The sequence below is a fragment of the Dermacentor variabilis genome, chromosome 11, assembly GCF_050947875.1.
Source record: "Dermacentor variabilis isolate Ectoservices chromosome 11, ASM5094787v1, whole genome shotgun sequence".
In the NCBI taxonomy this organism is placed as follows: Eukaryota; Metazoa; Arthropoda; class Arachnida; order Ixodida; family Ixodidae; genus Dermacentor; species Dermacentor variabilis.
In genome coordinates this window covers 57,121,016-57,138,773 of record NC_134578.1, presented here as the reverse complement: position 1 = coordinate 57,138,773, position 17,758 = coordinate 57,121,016, and the positions used below count along the sequence as shown (strand labels likewise).

At 43.5% G+C, this 17,758-nt stretch overlaps 1 protein-coding gene across 3 annotated transcripts in view; it reads right to left on the bottom strand.

The window, feature by feature from the left end:
• Nucleotides 1–17,463, bottom strand: part of LOC142564619 (uncharacterized) — a 45,978-nt gene extending 28,515 nt beyond the window's left edge. For 2 of the 3 annotated variants that reach the window (XM_075675685.1, XM_075675687.1), the window contains exons 1-4: nucleotides 17,371–17,463; nucleotides 9,765–9,872; nucleotides 3,444–3,551; nucleotides 816–920 (exon numbers count right to left, since the gene is read on the bottom strand). In XM_075675685.1, the coding sequence (XP_075531800.1) occupies nucleotides 816–920; nucleotides 3,444–3,551; nucleotides 9,765–9,872; nucleotides 17,371–17,422 (373 nt within the window). In that variant the 5' untranslated portion in view covers nucleotides 17,423–17,463. Of the gene's footprint in view, nucleotides 1–815; nucleotides 921–3,443; nucleotides 3,552–9,764; nucleotides 9,873–16,663; nucleotides 16,990–17,370 lie in introns of those variants that run through there. The other variant, XM_075675686.1, reaches the window with a different exon arrangement.
• Nucleotides 17,464–17,758: the final 295 nt, after the last annotated feature.

Genomic DNA, 17,758 nt, shown 5'->3' with positions numbered 1-17,758 from the left:
GTTTTCGCATTTCAACCCCATCGAAATGCGGCCGCCGTGGCCGGGATTCGGTCCCGCGACCTCGTGCTCAGCAGCCCAACACCATAGCCACTGAGCAACCACGGCGGGTAAAAAAAGAAAAGAAAAAGAACTCGGCACAACACAACCATGAACGTGCACCGACTAGCCTCATTCGTCGCTTTAGTTGCTGAAACTTTTTGAAGACATCGTCTTACTTGCAAGTTACCACCACTTTTTCCTATGGGGCACGTCTGTCTCTAACCTGTTTCTAGCCTCTCTTTGATGGGTCGATCCTGAAGATAGTGCCATGGCATCTAAATATATACATGCCACTGGGGCTGTTGGATATGTGATGAGTCTGATGGCTACGATGACGATGATGCCAATGGTGATGATAACTGACGGAAAAAATCTGAAAGGCAATTCAACTTCTAGTTGGTGTCAACCAAACGTTGTTGTTCCAGCGCAGCTCTCACAATAAATTACACGGTTCATATACCCCATTCTCCCCCCCACTCACTCACGAAGACACTGTCTTTCAACAACTTCAACTAGACGTTGAATTACCTTCCAACTTTGTTTCCAGGTTCTCAGACTTGAAGGTGGGGCAGGCCTTACATTACTTGCACAAAGCAGGCCTTACATGAGTAAATACGGTATTTAAGAACAGTCACATCGTCCCACAGGCCTCATCACGAGAAGCAGCCACACTCTGAATACATTTTCTGCTGCCGTCAAGTTGACTAACAAGCCTAGAGGACACATCTTATGCTTTGCTGTGAAGCTTCTGTGGCTTGGATCAAGCAGGTACTCACGAGAAGGGCCAACCAGTGAAGAGACGTAGGAGCCGTCGGCTCCACAGCCCAGTGCATCGATCTCACACTTGGGAGAGTAGGGCCCAACATCACCTTCACTCGGGTCTGCGCCAACAAATGCAAACAAACTTGCAGACACTTAAAAATAGCATGCTGCTGGGCTAGTTGGCACATGACAGCAAACAAGTGAATTCTTGTGCGAAGCAGGCGACCGCAGAAGGAACAAACATACACACAAACAGGGCTGTCCTCTCTATATGTACAGTACGTTTGTGGTGATCTGGTTCACGCAAGAATCTACTCATTTACTGTCTTGCAGAAACTGAATACATGCTTTCTTACAAGACAGCACTCTACTAGACACAGAGCAATATTTTTAACTGTTCTTAACCACAAAATTTCCCCGACAATATCACATTACATTTTCCTTCCACATAGATGCATAGGTGCATACAGTGGGCCAGTGTTGAAAAGTGAATGTAAGGTGATAATATTGTTTTTTTTTTGTCCCCCAAAGAGAAGAGCTTGACCTAATATATGCTCCAGATTAATTTCAACTCCAATCTCAGCACGAAGACATTACTATTTCCCTGGTGCACTGAGGCCAGGAATAGAATAAGCGTCCTTCATCCATAGTAGGCTCCATCGAGAAAATAAGGTTGTACACTTGATGTTCTCAGGTAGTCCAGAAAGCATTTTACCTCAGGAATTTTATAAAGCTGTTTAGTAATGACAGAGATATACGCAAATGCAATGTTGCAAGACGAAAAAAATATGTGAGGAGGCCAGCGACTCTCCCCACAACAGAGGGTTTCACCCAATGCCTTGACCAGCATCTGCAAGTACCGTAACTTCCCTGCCTGCCTTCTTGTCAAAACCATAGGCCTACATGATATTTACATCATGACCCCATCTCCATTTTAAATGTGAAAGCCTTTCTTTGGCTACCCTACACATTTGATATGTATTTGTGGCCTCAACATGATGACCGTATAAAAAGAATGAAGAAAATCTAGCCCCCACAAGGAATCAAAGCTGGGTCTGCAGCATGTTAAGCAAGTACTGATTGTCAGCGCCATGCCCACAGCCGAGCAGGGGCACAGAATACAAGCAAGAGTAGTGTGAAAAAGCACAGTCACCGTTGTGCTAGCGCCATATCAATGCGCATGCGCAACTTGCACATAGAGAGTCAGAAGGTCTCCAGAGCCGGTGCTTGGCTGCAGGAGCAATGAAGCCAAACAGACACACTGCTATGCTCAACTCAATTGGCTGCGATTGCATGCAATTGCAAGTGCAAAACAAGTGCAATGCAATTAAGCATGCACTAACCATTAAAGTGACCGACAACTGCCCTTAACATGTCGCGAAGTGTTGGTAGAAATGAAAAAGCAATGATTTATAGTGATAGAATCTACCAAGCCATTTGCCATGTAAGTAGCAATTATATATTAAAGACTTTTGGGCTAGTTGGTTTGATACGGTTGTTAGGACCACAGCACACGCGCGACGCGGACAAGAAAGAACGACTAGGATAGGGGACAAGCGCTCGTCCTTGTTCTTTCTTGTCCTCATCACCTAAGCACTATGGTTCCCAATAACTATAAAATTATATAGACATGGAAACTCATGAAAAACAGCACGTGGCACAAAGTGGTGGTGACACTTGGTACTTGAGACATGTGCAATCAGGTTATTGTACGTAATTTGCCTGTTATTAAGTGGACCATATTGCCGTCTTTATATTACATAGACATTCGCACTTCATTCTATGCATATTAAAAACTAAAGAAAAGGTCAAGCTAACGAGCGGCGCTGCCTCTGTGGCATTGACTGGAATGAGTAGCAGAATTGAGTAGAGACATCCCTCACTGCATGGCAGCACACTTGAGTGCTTCTGTACACACGCGAGTTTGCGAGTTAGTACACCAAGTTCCACGGTCTCATTACGAGATACAAAATGCCATCAACTAGTTGTACCGTAAATGGGTGCCAGCACTACACTAAAGGACCTGCTGGTGTATCCTACTCCTTCCCACCAATGCCAGCGTGCGATCGCTGCTGCGCTCACCTGTCACTGTTTCCAGCAGACAAATACATGATCACAATCACAACTGCAGATTGAAAAAATTCTGACGAATAATATTCCCGTGTTTTACGCAATACCACTGCAAGATTGAAACACCATGACCGATAAGCTTTCCATTGTACTAAAGAAAAGTGGGTACTACAGAAGTTAGTTCTTGGTCCCTTTAATAATAGGGGCCCTCAAACACTTTTGAAGCTACTGTGTTTTGGTAGCGAGCTGCAAAGATTCATGGTTTGAGAGATGAATGCAACAAGAATGGCAGCAATAGGGATACGCAGTACAAGTTATCCAGCTGATAAATTTCAAAATACCATCAATCTATGCAACGTGCAACAGAAAGACGGTGGCTTGAAAAGTGTTAGAGGGCCCCTTCAAGTGGGCAATAACTAAATTTGTGTACCTCTCCCTACATTAAGCACTTTGCTATGTACCATTCTTCTGTAACCACCCCCCCCCCCCGCACACACACACAGACACACCTCACACAATGTCCCAAACCCTGGAAATAGTGATGTAAATGTATCAATAACTAAAGTACTCACCAATATGGGTTGGAAAAAAGCCGTCCGAGCAATCAACCGCACAGATGATTTCCTCAGGCTCCCGCTTCGGTGAGAAGAGCCCAATGTCCCCGTTAATTGGGGCAGGACCTACAGGAGAGCACACATTTGCAAGCTGCATAGCATATGCAATCCTTTTCTTTCACATGAGGCTGGCTTTTTATTCTATTACAACATCAACTCTCACACTCTTAGCACATATTTCGCATTACACACTGCAAAAGGGGGTTATGAACCAAGAAACGGGTTATCTTCGTTCAAGCATTCAATGGTCCCACCTTGGCTCTGCCATGACATGTTTGTTTATTTATTTATTTAAAGATACCTTACAGGCCCTTAGAGGCTTTGTGTAAGGGGGGAGAGTACACTGAGAGATTATAACATTATACTTAAATACATATACCGACAATGTACCGTTTTACTCGATTCTAACGCACCCTCAATTATAACGCACGTCCGTTTTGCGTGTCCAAAAAAAAGGGAAAAAGAAAACACCCTCAATTGTAACGCACACCCGTTTGCCATGACCTAAAGAAAGAAAAGTCATTTACAGTACCGTGCACCTCCCTCTTTCAAACAGAAATACAACTTTCTCTCATTTGGAAAAACAAGATTTACTCCCAATGCACAAAAGTTGCAATAAATAAAAAAAGTCGCAGTTTCGCACAAAAGGCGAAGCATTGATTACGATAGCAAATTAGTAGACAGCTATACGAAAAGTAAGGATAGTAGTTTTATCAGCCGTATAAACTTTTAAACATTCGCTTACTAACTAAATTAGCAAGCATGGTGACACACACACACAAGCATGAACACGTCTCATTCAATGACTGCGGAAACACTTTAAATACTGGTGCGAGAATTGACCTTTGTGCAGCCTCTTGCTTCGACGCAAGCTAAGCGACAAGAACCCAGCGCGGTGTGCCTAGATGCATAGACTCTTGTCTCTGCCCCAGATCGCTTTCAAGATAGGGGTCACGCGGCCATGCCGTAAGTAGCAGCCGCTGGTGTAGAACGCCTCTCCTGTTTGCGCCAGTCCCACACAAAAGTTTCTGGAACTCCAAACGCCCGTGATGGGGCCCCATTTCCGTCCGTCTCCGCATATGTGATAGCTTTCCTTTTAATTGCGGCATCGTGATGAACTCGCCATGTCTTTGCAGTCAGCGCTTTCATGCTGATAGAGCAAACGCAGAAAATGGGAAGACGGACGGTGCACTAACCTAAGCCAAAAGAAGCATTGCCTAAGCACACGTATACAGCACACACAGAAAGCTACGGCAGCTAGGTGCGAAGCGCATACAAGGCAGCCATTTTGAAATGCCAATGGCGATATTGTAATGCAGATTTAGGGTCGTACTAAATTCTAACGCGCAAGCAATTTTTGGGCCCATATTATCAGAAAGAAAGTATGTGTTAGATTCAAGTAAATACAGTACTACTGAAAAACATTGTTATAGCGAAGTGGAAGGAAGAGCCAGAATTACTTTGTTATATTCATTATTGAATGCACTGCAAGATGAACCTCCATGAGTATTTTGAGAGGAATTTCACTTACTCCCCTTACTCCATTATATCTATTACTCTGTTATATCCCATTTCGTTATAACAAGATATGACTGTATAAGTTTACTTATTTCAACATATTGCAGCCCCAAAGGGCTATCATAGGAGTGGTAAGTAAAATAAACAGTGCAATATCAGTGGTTCCCACAGGGTTTTTACCAAGTTGACATTTCCAAATTCCCCAAGTTTTCCAGGTTTTCCATGAGTGCCTTTGCAAAATTTTCTGAGTGATACAGAACTATTTTTTATGTCAAGATGAGCTGAAACCATATCGCCCGATGCTATCACTCTCTGTTAAGCATATGAAACAAATGATAACAAAACGACTTAGTCTAATTCGAATACTAAGGAGTAGTGTTTATGTTATTCAAAAAGAAAATAGAAGGGAGGGGTTAGTCAATGCACAGCATATAAAATGTCTTTAAAAAAATTGCAAATCGAGTCGGACATTCTCAAATACGAATAAAAAAGGAGATACATAGAGAAGCAAATATTTTCGTATGTGAGCTATTTCTATCAACTGATAGCAAGCTCAGTGGTATGAGGCCCGAACTTTGTCACAATTGAGATTCTCTCTCAACAGCTTGTAAGTCAACCTCAACTGTCCTGACATACTCTCAGCCTGCGCACGATGCCTCAGTGTTGTGTTTCACTGCTTTAAAAAGTTTATTTTGGTTTGGATGAGGGACACTTGCATCTTGGCATCAGCCAACACTGTTTTTTGGCTCAAGCTCCTTCAAAACGGCGGCAGCATGCTTCCTTTCCCGTTCATTCCTCAATGCATAGATCCTTTCTGTTCTTGTCCTCCTTCCGCCTACAGTTCGCCCCATGGATCATTTGAAGCATCTTCTTGGTCAGTTGCACAGTCCACGTCCGAGTTTTTGAACTCCTTAGGGGCCGCGAAAACGTCCAAAAAATCGGCCAGGTGGAAAAAATAAATGCACGTCATTTACTGCCCTTAAGGGCTCAAACCGCCACAGGCACATTTGAAAACGCTCTCCAGGCCTGTCGGTACACGTATTAGGCATATCAGTGCTCGTACTGCGACAGGAAATACCGGGTGCACACATGTATATTTAAGGGATACATACTGTGTCCCGTGGCAATAGCGCCCTTCCCACGCTTGTTATACTTCACTGCAATACTCTTGCGTATTCTTCACCAAGTAACATTTCTGTACGCAGGCAAAGCTGACTTTCGGGAACCGGCATTATGCAACGCATCGGGCTTTCCAAGCTTCAAAGCCAATCGCGAGGGCCAAAAAGGCGTAGTCCATGCCATTGCTGACAGCAGCGAATTCTTTCAATAAAAAAACACGGCACCCAACAGCAAGAAGCTTCATAGCGAGCGTCGAAGCAGCTAGGCCTAGCGTTGCCGCAGTGGTGGCTACTGCTGCCAGCGGATCTGCGTGCGAGAGCGCCGGTTCGACGCGGCGAGGTAATCAAAATGGCAGCGGTGGTGGGTTTCATTAATGCCATTTCGGACCTGCGGTCACGGCAAAACGTCCGGAAAATGAGACGGCGAAGAGTTCTTGCGTCCGAAATTTCAGACGTTCTGGTGCACTGACTCTATGGAGTACGTGCTGGTGCCGTGAGGCCATCCAAATTATCGGGAATCCCAAAAGTTGCTCGTTGACTGTACACTGGCAACTCCTCCAGCCGATGACAGGATGTCTAAGATGATACATTACGATTCCTGTCTGTTACTCGAGCCAGCATTACCGCGACTTTCGACCCTTTCAATAAAATTACAGCTAACTTTCCCTGATACAGGGACAAATTCCCTGAGTTTTCCCCGAGTTTTTCCGGACTACTCAAAACCCCTGAGAATCCCCAGTTTTCCCGGTTGGTAGGTACCCTGTTCCCAATATATGAAAGGAATTCAAGAGGCGATAACGACTGTAAAACATTCGTTTCTTAAAGCGAGTACAAAGTACCTCTATTTGAATTTCTCAACGTGATGAAGAAAAGGATACAATATTCAACACATGATTTTGCCCAGTGGATTTAGGCCTTCATCCTAACAAACCTAATTTCCTTTATTTTCGTTCTGATTGCAGTCATTTTAGAACTGCAGTAAGCACAAGTCTATACTTGGTACTTCATTCATTAAATGAACCAAAATCAGCTTTGAATAAAATCAGTTCTTGCAGTTCACTGGAAAGCTTGCCACCAAGGCAGTTAGTTCCTCATACAAAGTTAGTTTGTTTAAAATACTAATGCAAAATATGCTTTACATATAATATCTCAATCTGCCAAGTGACTTGACTTTACGTGTTCATGAGAACTGGCAACAGTGTTAACCCCAAGAAATGCTGACAGCACGTGACGAGAGTTGAGAAACCAAAACTGAACACTACTTTGAAGGCATAACTATGGGACTGAACCCTTAAAGTGCCCCTCACCAGGTCTGGCCATTTTGAGCTGACAAGCGCAGTGCATGCAATGCGCACTAACGATCATGTCTAGTAAGTGTTACGCCTCTACGTGCCGCAGAAGGCGCTTACGTTCCATACCATATACCATTTGCCCTACTCCTCGCGGGCAGCACTCTCCCAGTTGAAGAGTCAACATCAATCACACAAGTGCACCTATGTTCATGACAGTAACGTGACATCACCCCACAGTGACACGTTGCTTCAATAGATGAATTAAAGTTTAGAGAAATAATGAAACATACAAACCGAATGTCTGCGTGTTTTTGTCTTGTACCATAGCAAGAGAGATGTGCTTCTGTTTCACCTGCTTATTCCCACATCGTGCAGTCACACGCATGGAGGACGAAACTATGTCATTTTCTACCGTGTTCCAGCACCACGATCATGCTCTCTGCCTCAGTGCTTGTGATTGTGGCACTGACTTATAATGCTAATCAGGTGTTCTTGTGCAGAGCGTGCAAACTCCCGTGCTAGACTTGTCACCGGAAGTGCACCACTCGGCAAAATTGCGTGAGAAAAAAAAATAGAAGGCACGGTCCGTGACGCATTCGTCTCAAGAACCTCCTGCTCCAGTGTGTAAGAATGCAGGGCAGAAATTTTGCTTGCAGAGGCTAGACGGGACAAGTGGAGAGAGTGTCTATGTTGGCGGTGACGCTTGCCCGCTGAAATCATGGGTTTGCGGCATTTCAACTATTTCCATCACTGCTATTAAGGAACTAATTTGAAAAATTCTAACGGTAGAACACTCCTTAGAAGGCATGCAACAACTTCCAATGCATAGCCAAAATTTGCTATGTGGCCTGGTGAGGGGCCCTTTAACACTGCAACACCCAACGCATAATATATAGGCTGTGCTGAATTTGATACCTTAAAGTCTTTATTTAAGGACTGAAAACTTAACGCATGTCTATATTAGGGCTTTTAAAATTCTGGAGCGAGCTTTCAGTTGTGGGTAGTTCTGGAAACCAATGTCTAATTAATTACTATATAATTAACAGGTTTTAACATTTCAATAAGATTTCATTGTTTTGTGCGCAAAGGTACTCTCGATGGCCAGAAATAATGGTGAACCAATTGCCCTAGTTTCCCTTGATGTGATCGAACTCTGTTTAGGCACTAAAAGGTTAACTAACGTACTCATCATTCAGCAGGCTGCTAACAACTTCTATGCTTGAACATTGCCACACTGTAAGTGATCTTGTTAGAGCCAATTGCAATGAATCATTTACACTAACCCATATCAGAAAGTTCTGCTTCTGCTTCCCGTGATGACGCTGATGGTAAAAGCTTTACTGGTCAAAAAGAATTGCAGAAGTGACTGCTGACTTAGACGACCGGAAGCACCAGAATAGCCAGTGGCCTCCGCAGCCCAGGCCACCACCACCTTTTGGATGGGTCAGTCAGAGCAGCACATCGGCGCTTCCCACTGCTTCACAGTGTTCAAACTACCCTGCAGAAATGGTAGCTTCGTGCATTTCCAAATGATGTGCGCGAGCTTCCTGGGTTCATTACAGGACTTGCAAGTACTCGCATGTCTGTCTGGACAGATATGCGCCTAAAACCTCCAGTAGGGATATTGACACGTGTACTTATCTTTATCGGGCGACCACGTTTCGCCGCCTAACAAATGTTATCGCACAGCGCGGGACGCGCCTGCATGTATCCGAAGTTTCTGGAAAGTCATCGACGCTTCTATTCACTGTCTGTTGTCGCCGAACTTTATGTTATCTGATTTCATCGCGTGACGCGAATGGTGTAGAACTTTGTGGAAAGAACGCATGTCCCAACGATTAGTCTGGAACATTCGACGCTTGATGTATAAAAGCCGACGTGCTTGACACGTTGATCAGATTTTCAACGATCGCCGACTGTGTTCGCCGCTCTCGTTGTGCTTTAAGTGTAGCCTGTTTTGTGGGCACAGGTTCGCCCAATAAAAGCTAGTTTTCCCTTTCACAGTATTGCTACTGTGTTCTTTGACGTCCCGACCACGTGACAATATGTATGCGACTTAGGTTTCATTCCACCAATGCCACCATTCTAAAGTTAGTGTCACCCTATGTCACAACAATTGTGTCATACCAATATTGATTCATGGAAATTAATCTTTATCTAGCAGTTAAAGGCTCAGAATCAAATGTACGACCTCATACTCTGCAGCAGCCGTTTACGCTTTCCTTTACTAGGCGCAAGTTCACATGTTGATAAGCATAGAGTTCTCTGTTAGTTGAAGTACCACAACTATTCCATGATGGTGTAGAGCATTTTCACTCAACTTCTGTGGCTCGAATTAAGCAGGGACTTACAGGAGGATGCAGTCAGTGAAGCAGCGTTAAAGCTGTCGACTGCAGAGCTAGCCTCCACATGCATGCGCTCTGACGTGTGTGTTCTGTCATCATCACCCTGGTCAGCATCTGCAAAAGAGCAAAAGTCGCAGCTGATTTGCATGTACCACAGGTTTTCGTACGAGGGTGTATGCGAAAATAACTGGAATCTCTTTCCCGGCATGGACACTGTAAGGTTTCTTAAACACAATGGTAACTATGGTAAGCATCAGGACATCTATGCTGCTAAGCAAGGCACCCCAGCTCAAAGTTGAATTGTTCATTTATTATTTTTAACATCTTATAAATCCGCACTAAACGTTTGTAAAATTGGGGCGATTCAGTACAATGATCAGACGTCAAACAAAATTTTGTTTTTTTTTTTCTTTGCTCTTGTTCCTAGTATCATTTCCACATTCTTTTTTTTATAGAAGTCTCAACATATCTACTTGGGTCATATCTTAGGAGCATAAACAGTAAAGAATGTTCAGTTAGGCTGTATCCTTAAATTATGTGTCTCTAATAGTAAAGCGAACTCCTACTATTAGAGCAGGCTTGGAAAGCAAAAAAAAGATGTAAAAATTCAAGATGGGTGGTGACTGCTCCATGAACTAGCCGTGGTGCCATAGACTTTGATGGCGCGTACTTGGGTCAAGCTAATCGTTTATCAGTAAAAACGACAATGCTGCATGCTAAAGAGGCCAAGAACTCAACCTAGCAAGCTTATACTTTCCTGACCAAACCTGCTCAAATAGAAGAGTATACAGTGAAATCCATAATGTTGCACTTGTAGCAGTGCTGTGGTTCCTGTCCAAAATTTTTAAAAAATAGAAGTTTGGGTGCCGTTCTTTGCAGCAATAATTAATACTTTTTTCTTTAATATTGTTGCATGTGGAAAGACACAGACAGAAGAGGCTATTTACAGGCTATTTACACTGGAGCCAGGCAGCCAGGCTGACACTCACTCGCGCCAAGCGCACTGACCAACTTCGCCGTCGTTCTCGCGGTGGCTCGTTTCTTGAGCATCGCTTGAACATATCGTAATACTACCCCCCGGCGGCAAAAGCACCATCACGGTGCTGTGAAATATCCAAGGCGCGTGGAGAGTTGTAGGGCTTGAGTCGGGCGACGTGGACGATGTCACCGGGTGTCGCAGTGGAGGACGTAGGGGGCGCGGCTAAAACGATTGCATAGGTGACATCGGTCACTTAGCGGAGCACGCGATATGGGCCTGTGCGGAGCATTAAAACAGTTTTGGAACATTACTTTGTCACTCTAAACTGATTTAGGGTTGCAGTTTGAAGTCACGGAACTGAAAAGTGCAAGTAGCAATATTTACAAACATTTTAGTTACTTTCAGGCACTCCCACACTCGGACAGATGCCTCACGTAATTCTGTGCAGACAGCCTGAACGTCTGTGAACGGACGGGCATAGTACAGGTCTCAAATGTGGACAATACCAAGGACGTATTCATTGCTGTTCATCATTTTGAATCACAATCTTTGCAAACTTTCGAAAATTTGACCGCATCTGTTGCTAGTTTACTGGCAAGGAAGCTCACACCAGCAGAGTTCATCTTTTTTTTACTGCGATAGCAATCATACGGACGCACTAGACGTATTTGCATGATCACCGTTGGCATTGGCGCTATTGCACCATCCATTTATCAAAGGCCTGCACATGAAGGATTAGAAGGCCTCCAAAGATGTGAAGTGCGTTTGGTTTTAAAAGAGACAAAGCCAAGTGGACACACCATCACACTGCACTCAATCAGCTTTGCTGAAGCCAAGGCAGCGTTCTGGCTTCCACTGCTGGCATGAGGATTCCCACTGAGCAGCTACGTGCATACCACGCCGTAGTGAATGTCAAGCTAAATTTACGTAATCCTCTTTTTTCGGACGCTGGGCCAATTTTTTTTTCTTTGCCAAGGCGTCATGTCACGTTTTGTGGTTTGCCCGTAGTGTCACAGGTTCAATTTTTTTTCTTTTTTGCAGTGTTGTTCTTTAATGCAGTAACAGTTTTATGGAAACTTGATAGCCTAGTTCAGGGACCAAGTTTTTTAATGTGGAATTGCACTGGTACTCTGATTCTACTGATGTTTTCACACTACGATACCATGCAAGTGTGTGGTAATATTTCACATTACCGCATCATCGTAGTGGGGTGGCACTGAAACCCCAGTATGCCAGCAGATGAAGGCTTGCAAGCAAATGCTCAAAATCCTGGGGTGCATCATTTACCATGGTTCCGTTCCCACATTGTGCACAGAAAGCTTTATAAGAATTTGCAGCTGTTTACAAATCTATAATCGCAATTTTCTTCAAAAAATGTTAAAACAATGTGTCTGCCGTGAGGAAACTACTGAACTTTGACACGTCTTGAAAAGTGAAATACAGGAAAATTTTCACTTTAGTGCTCATTTTCATTGATTTCATTGAGCAGCTGTTTGAAGGGCACATCCACAGTAGAAAGCACCCGCAATTACAACGTCCAATAAAGTTTCGATTGTTGATGGATTGATTACCATCATGTATCTTTGCATCACAAGAGATATTCTCCAAACTTACTGTCACATGCTCACTTTCCTGTGGGAAATTTAAATCCTATTCTTTTTCATTGTCAACATCAACTCAAACCACTTCCAAGAAATATTTCAAATCTAAATAGAAAAACTTTAATAACCTCTGCACACCAAGAAATGCAAGTGCTATGTGCTTGCCCAAACACCTATTTTACAGCATTCATTGCTCTCATTCTCATTGTGCTCTTGCAACCGGTCAATATAGGGCTGCGTGTCCCTGGTGCTGATACAATCTACCTTGCACGGTAGTGTCGCTTTCATAAGCTTCGCAACAGCATTAAATTAAATTGGTATATGTTTAACATCCCGGAGCTGCGCAGCAGGATATGGGAAACACCGTACTGAGAGGCTCTTCATTAAAAGTGACTGACTCACTGGGTGTCTTTAACGTGCACGCAAAGCACGGCAAACTCATTTCCGCATTCCACCTCTATCGAAATGCGTCCACCGCTGCCGGGTATCAAATCCACGACCTCAGGCTCAGCAGCAGAATGCCATGGCAAGCAAGACACCAAGGCAGGTGATGAACGCTGCTACTATGCATTCTTTCACTGCTCTACTCCTAAATCCTTAATTCTCCACTGGAATCTCCATCTCCATTGCACAGTGCACATCACTGGTGAGGAACTACCATCTCCTTGGCCTGTCGTGTACGTACAACACTCGGAACGTATGCACCAAAGTCGTAGCGTGTCTCAACACGAACAGCCTGCTCCTTGCTTTCCTTTTACTTTGCTTTCCAAACGAAATAACTAATAATGGCATAACAGTAGCAGCTCATCTTTTGACATCATGCCCCCATCTTCACTAGTCTAGAAGAAACCAACTTGTCTTTCCATTTGAACCTAATTTTTCTTTAATTTTTGAGTGACGAGACCACGGACATTACTTTTTCCATTGCTAACATTGTTTTAATAGTGTTACTTGCCAGTGACAAGCTGTGCTCTGCTTTTTTGTTATTGTTCGTACTTCAGTCTGAGATATGTATATAATATATAATAATAATCTTTATTTCTTATCTTTCCACAGAATACAGAATGAGGCGGACATAAGGGTAAAAGCCACATGCAGCAGCTTGAGAAAACCCCATTACGGCCCACATTACAGTATGACGAGGAAGCAGCTTAATCATGACAAACGCAGAGAAATACTGGAGACATTGGAATACATTTTGAATTTGCAAACGTACAAGGGCAAAAATACTTACAGTAGGGATCAGTAAGAAAATATACATCCAAAATTGAGAACAACCTTGGTGCATTTGTTAACATTGTGTGAAGTAACAAACAATAATGCAAAATACAAAAAACAGAATGAAACGCCATCCATTAGTGCAGAAGCAGCAAAACACTAACTTATTTTTCAATATTTCTTCCAGTGACATGTTATTCCGTTCAAGTGTGTTTATTATTCCGTACAAGCTTGATTGAAATCAGTACACAGTCCGACAAAACGGTGTAGATCAAGCGGTGCAACGGCATACATTGTACATTGGCACATAGCTTTGAAGGTTGAATAGTGTCAACATATCTGCGTTGTTTGTTCTAATAGCATTCTTGTACATAAGAATTAGCCTGAAGGCATAAAGATTAGGCACTTGAATGATGTTAAACTCGGAATAATAGTTTTCTGTGTGGGCATACCGTGGTATGTTAGCAACTAACCTTATCGTACGTTTCCGAGTAACAATAATCTTAACAATGTCATCGTTCTTTTTCTTTCCTTCTTCCCTTCTTGTCTTGTCTCCTCCTCCCTCAAGAGTCGGCATATACATTGTGCCCTTTCCGGTGGTAGTCGTCAGCCTGCTCCTTGCTTTCCTTTTCCTTTCTTTCAAGTGTGTATATGCATTCAAACCAAGTAATAATAATAATGGCATAGCATTAGCAGCCCACCTTTTGACACTTGCACACACTTTAGTCACTGCTGACATGCTGTTAAGTTCTGGTGCACTGTTTTAACTTTGTAAAGCCTAAGCACAGCTCCTCGTCAAGAAAAATTAGGACGACTTGTTCACCTTCCTTTCTGGCCGTAACGAGTACATTCGTACAAAAACACATAGCTAGGCATAGTCACGAGTTCACTGGCTCACATTCACTCCGCATTCATCACAAGGATGAGAGATAGAGTGATAGTGAGCGATGAAGGAGGCGAGTGGGAGTGACTATAAATGGGAGTGACTGCCGATGAGTTTGAGCAGAAAGAGTATGAAGAGGAGTGCCGGTTAATGTTAGCACAAACGCAAGTTTTAATATGAGTGGACGTGAATACTAAAGTGAGTGGTTGTTGGCAAGTGTGAATGGGCGTGAGCATGTCATTGAGTGGGTGCCAGTGAGTGGACACAAGCTCAAGCATTGGTGGGTATAGGAAAGTGTGAACGGAAGTGACTATGAATGCAAGTGAGCATTGGTGAGTATTGGTAGGAACACGAGTGACTGCGGATTAGTGCGCATGCACAAGCGGGATCACGTACGTGGCCTACAAGAATACTGGTGAGCAGGTATGAATGAGCATTTGCTTATATTACTGACCTATGCAAAAGCAACAATAAAAATGTTGAAATGTTATTTGAGTGAGAACTCAGTTATAATAGCAATTAATTAGTCATTGGTTTGCTGAACTATCCATAACCAAGAAGTCCATTTTAGTGTATCAAAACACACTACTTACTATAAGCAATGCATCAGATTTCCCATGCTTATTTTGAGGTATGAAGCTCAGTACGGTGTAAATGATACATTGGGTATTACAGGTTTAAGACACAAAACGCAATGAGGGAAGTCTAGAGTGATGCACACAAAGCATGAACAAATGATTTTTTTTATTTCCTAAAAAGAAACGGTGGTGCATTTATACACAGAGGTGGTAAAGAGAGGACAAGCTAGCAATGAGAGTTCAAAGGAACACGCACAAAAGTTGAGTCCATCACCAAAAGTCCAACATACATATTACATTGTCATATCCCATTGTCACCACCATCTATAAATTCAGGAACAAACATAAGATAAATAAGATGGATTTAAAACATAAAATAAGTTTAAGATAAATAGATTATCTTATCTTAAATAAATTTAAGATAACATAAATTTTAAACACAAAACATAAGATAAATTTCTTTTGCTGGTAATACAAGAGAAGGTGCACTTGCACATTCAGCCTCGTGTGCAAGGGCCAATATGAAAGCCTCAACGAAAACAAATTTCCACGTTTTACAAGTGTGCTTTCCCCAAACTTCAAGGCGCAGGAACAACGGCAAACACACATATAGCTACATTTCCTGGGTTGCAAATTTTTCCAGTTACTGCAATGCAATTCTCATTCTTGTATTTGTTCACCTCTCTGTCCGACACAGCATCTAAAGTGGCACAGTGGGATGCTGGGCACAATTTCCTTGTAGTGGTCAACAAACTTGTGCACATGCCGCTAGGCCTGTTCTGGCTCTGCGTTTGCGTGCATGCCTACTTCCTTATGTTTAACAGGCATTCAGTTTCTCGAGGACAGCAAATGCAACTTACACACTACGCTTGTTAACCGCCTTCTTCGTTTTACAGTAACCTCCTGGGTATGTCACAATCCTATCTTGTTTCGTTATCTCAGACTCTTTTATCTTCCTGTCAAGATGCTTGACGATTTTCCAGTTATCGAAGACATTACATTCCTTCAAAACTATCTGCGCTTTAGTCCATCAATTTGAACAGCCTTCTCCCAACCATGTGACGATAGAACTCTCTTTTATTCTGCAGCACGCTGGAAATGACCACATTCTTTTCAAAAGCTTCGAACGACACAAATCGTGCCTCGTGATTGTTTTATCTCCTTTTGGCAAGTGCCAGCAATGAATGGCTAAAAAAATAATTATGAGGTTTTTACATGCCAGAACCACAATCTGATTATGAGGCACGCCGTAGTGGGGGACTCTGGTAATTTGGACCACCTGTGGTCCTTTAACGTGCATTTAAATTGAAGTACAAGGGTGTCTTCGCCCCCACCAAATGCAGCCGCCGTGGCCGGAGTTCGACCCTGCGACCCTGTGCTTAGCAGCCCAATACCATAACCATTAAGTAACCACGGCGGGGGTATGAATGGTTCACCTTCGTTTTGTTTGTATCTCTCTCTCTTTTTTGCGATAAGCTGCATGTCTGGCACATGCATTTTTTCACCTAAGCTCCACGCATTATCATGCAGCTGCACAAGCTTCCGGCGCAATCAGTGGCCTTTGAAGATGCCTGTCACACAAGTGGGAGCTCATATTTGTGGCGCTCCCCACACTCTTAAATAAATGTACACCCTTTGGGGCTTACCTTGTCCCACAACAATAATCGTCATCTGCCTTGCTTGCATTTCCTTTCGGGAATGCTATGTCGCGCTGATAACGCGCATGCCGTTCGTCATCACCAGCCAAGGCGCCATAGCTTTTCCACGTTTGACCATGCGTCCTCATTTTCCATGCAACATTGCACGTGCACAGCTAGACCATGTGAAACGGGCTGTACTTCTCTCGACTCGCGCGACGATTTGCTACCGCACAGTGTCCAGGGCAAGCAGCTCGGCGGGTGCGAAATTGAGCATATAAAACAATGCCGACAAAACTCCACGTTTGCTCAGTAAACTATGAAGAATACTGCAGTGTTCGGAAACAATGCTTAGCAGAACCGCATTCCCAAACACACACAACACACGACCGCGAACGTGTGCGTGCAACACGGGAAGTGACTGCAGAAGCTGTCTTCGCTGGAGCCGACAAAGCGCTCCCAATCAGCGACGGCATCAGCTTTCGCTATTCATTTTCCCTGCCTGCTTTCATCACTCGGCGAATACATCATCCTCTGCTGAGAAGCAAATCAAACCGTGGTGACAAGAACACTGACAGCGTGCCTGTTCGCCGTCACTGTGCGTGCTCGACTTGCACAGCGCTCACACATGAATTAAGCACGCCTAGAGCGCCTGCCTGTGAAAGCAACGTGCTGTCAGATATGTGAAGCAGGTCACATAACGTGAATTAACTTACCGTCACCGTCATATTTTTCTTCGCCCCCTCTGTCATGTTCCGTCTCGTCCATGGAGCATCGATAAAAGCATAATAATCAAAAAACGATGTCATTATTGATGTTTATGCCCGTTAGGCTGCCAGCTGCCCTGCTGAATAGTTTCGATTTCGGTTTTCTTTGTCCCGTACCACTGTGTCCCATACTCATTTTGCTGCAAGATTTCACTGGTATGTAGTAGTACCTGCAGGGGAAAATAGCCTACAGCCCATGGCAACCAGATATGTCTGCATAAATACCATTTCAGCATGCCATTGACTGGCGCGACTGCTCGGTTGTGCTTTGTCATAGCTTTCTCAAACAGCCATGAATACAACTAGATTTATAAATGCAATAGATAGCTCGTTTGCA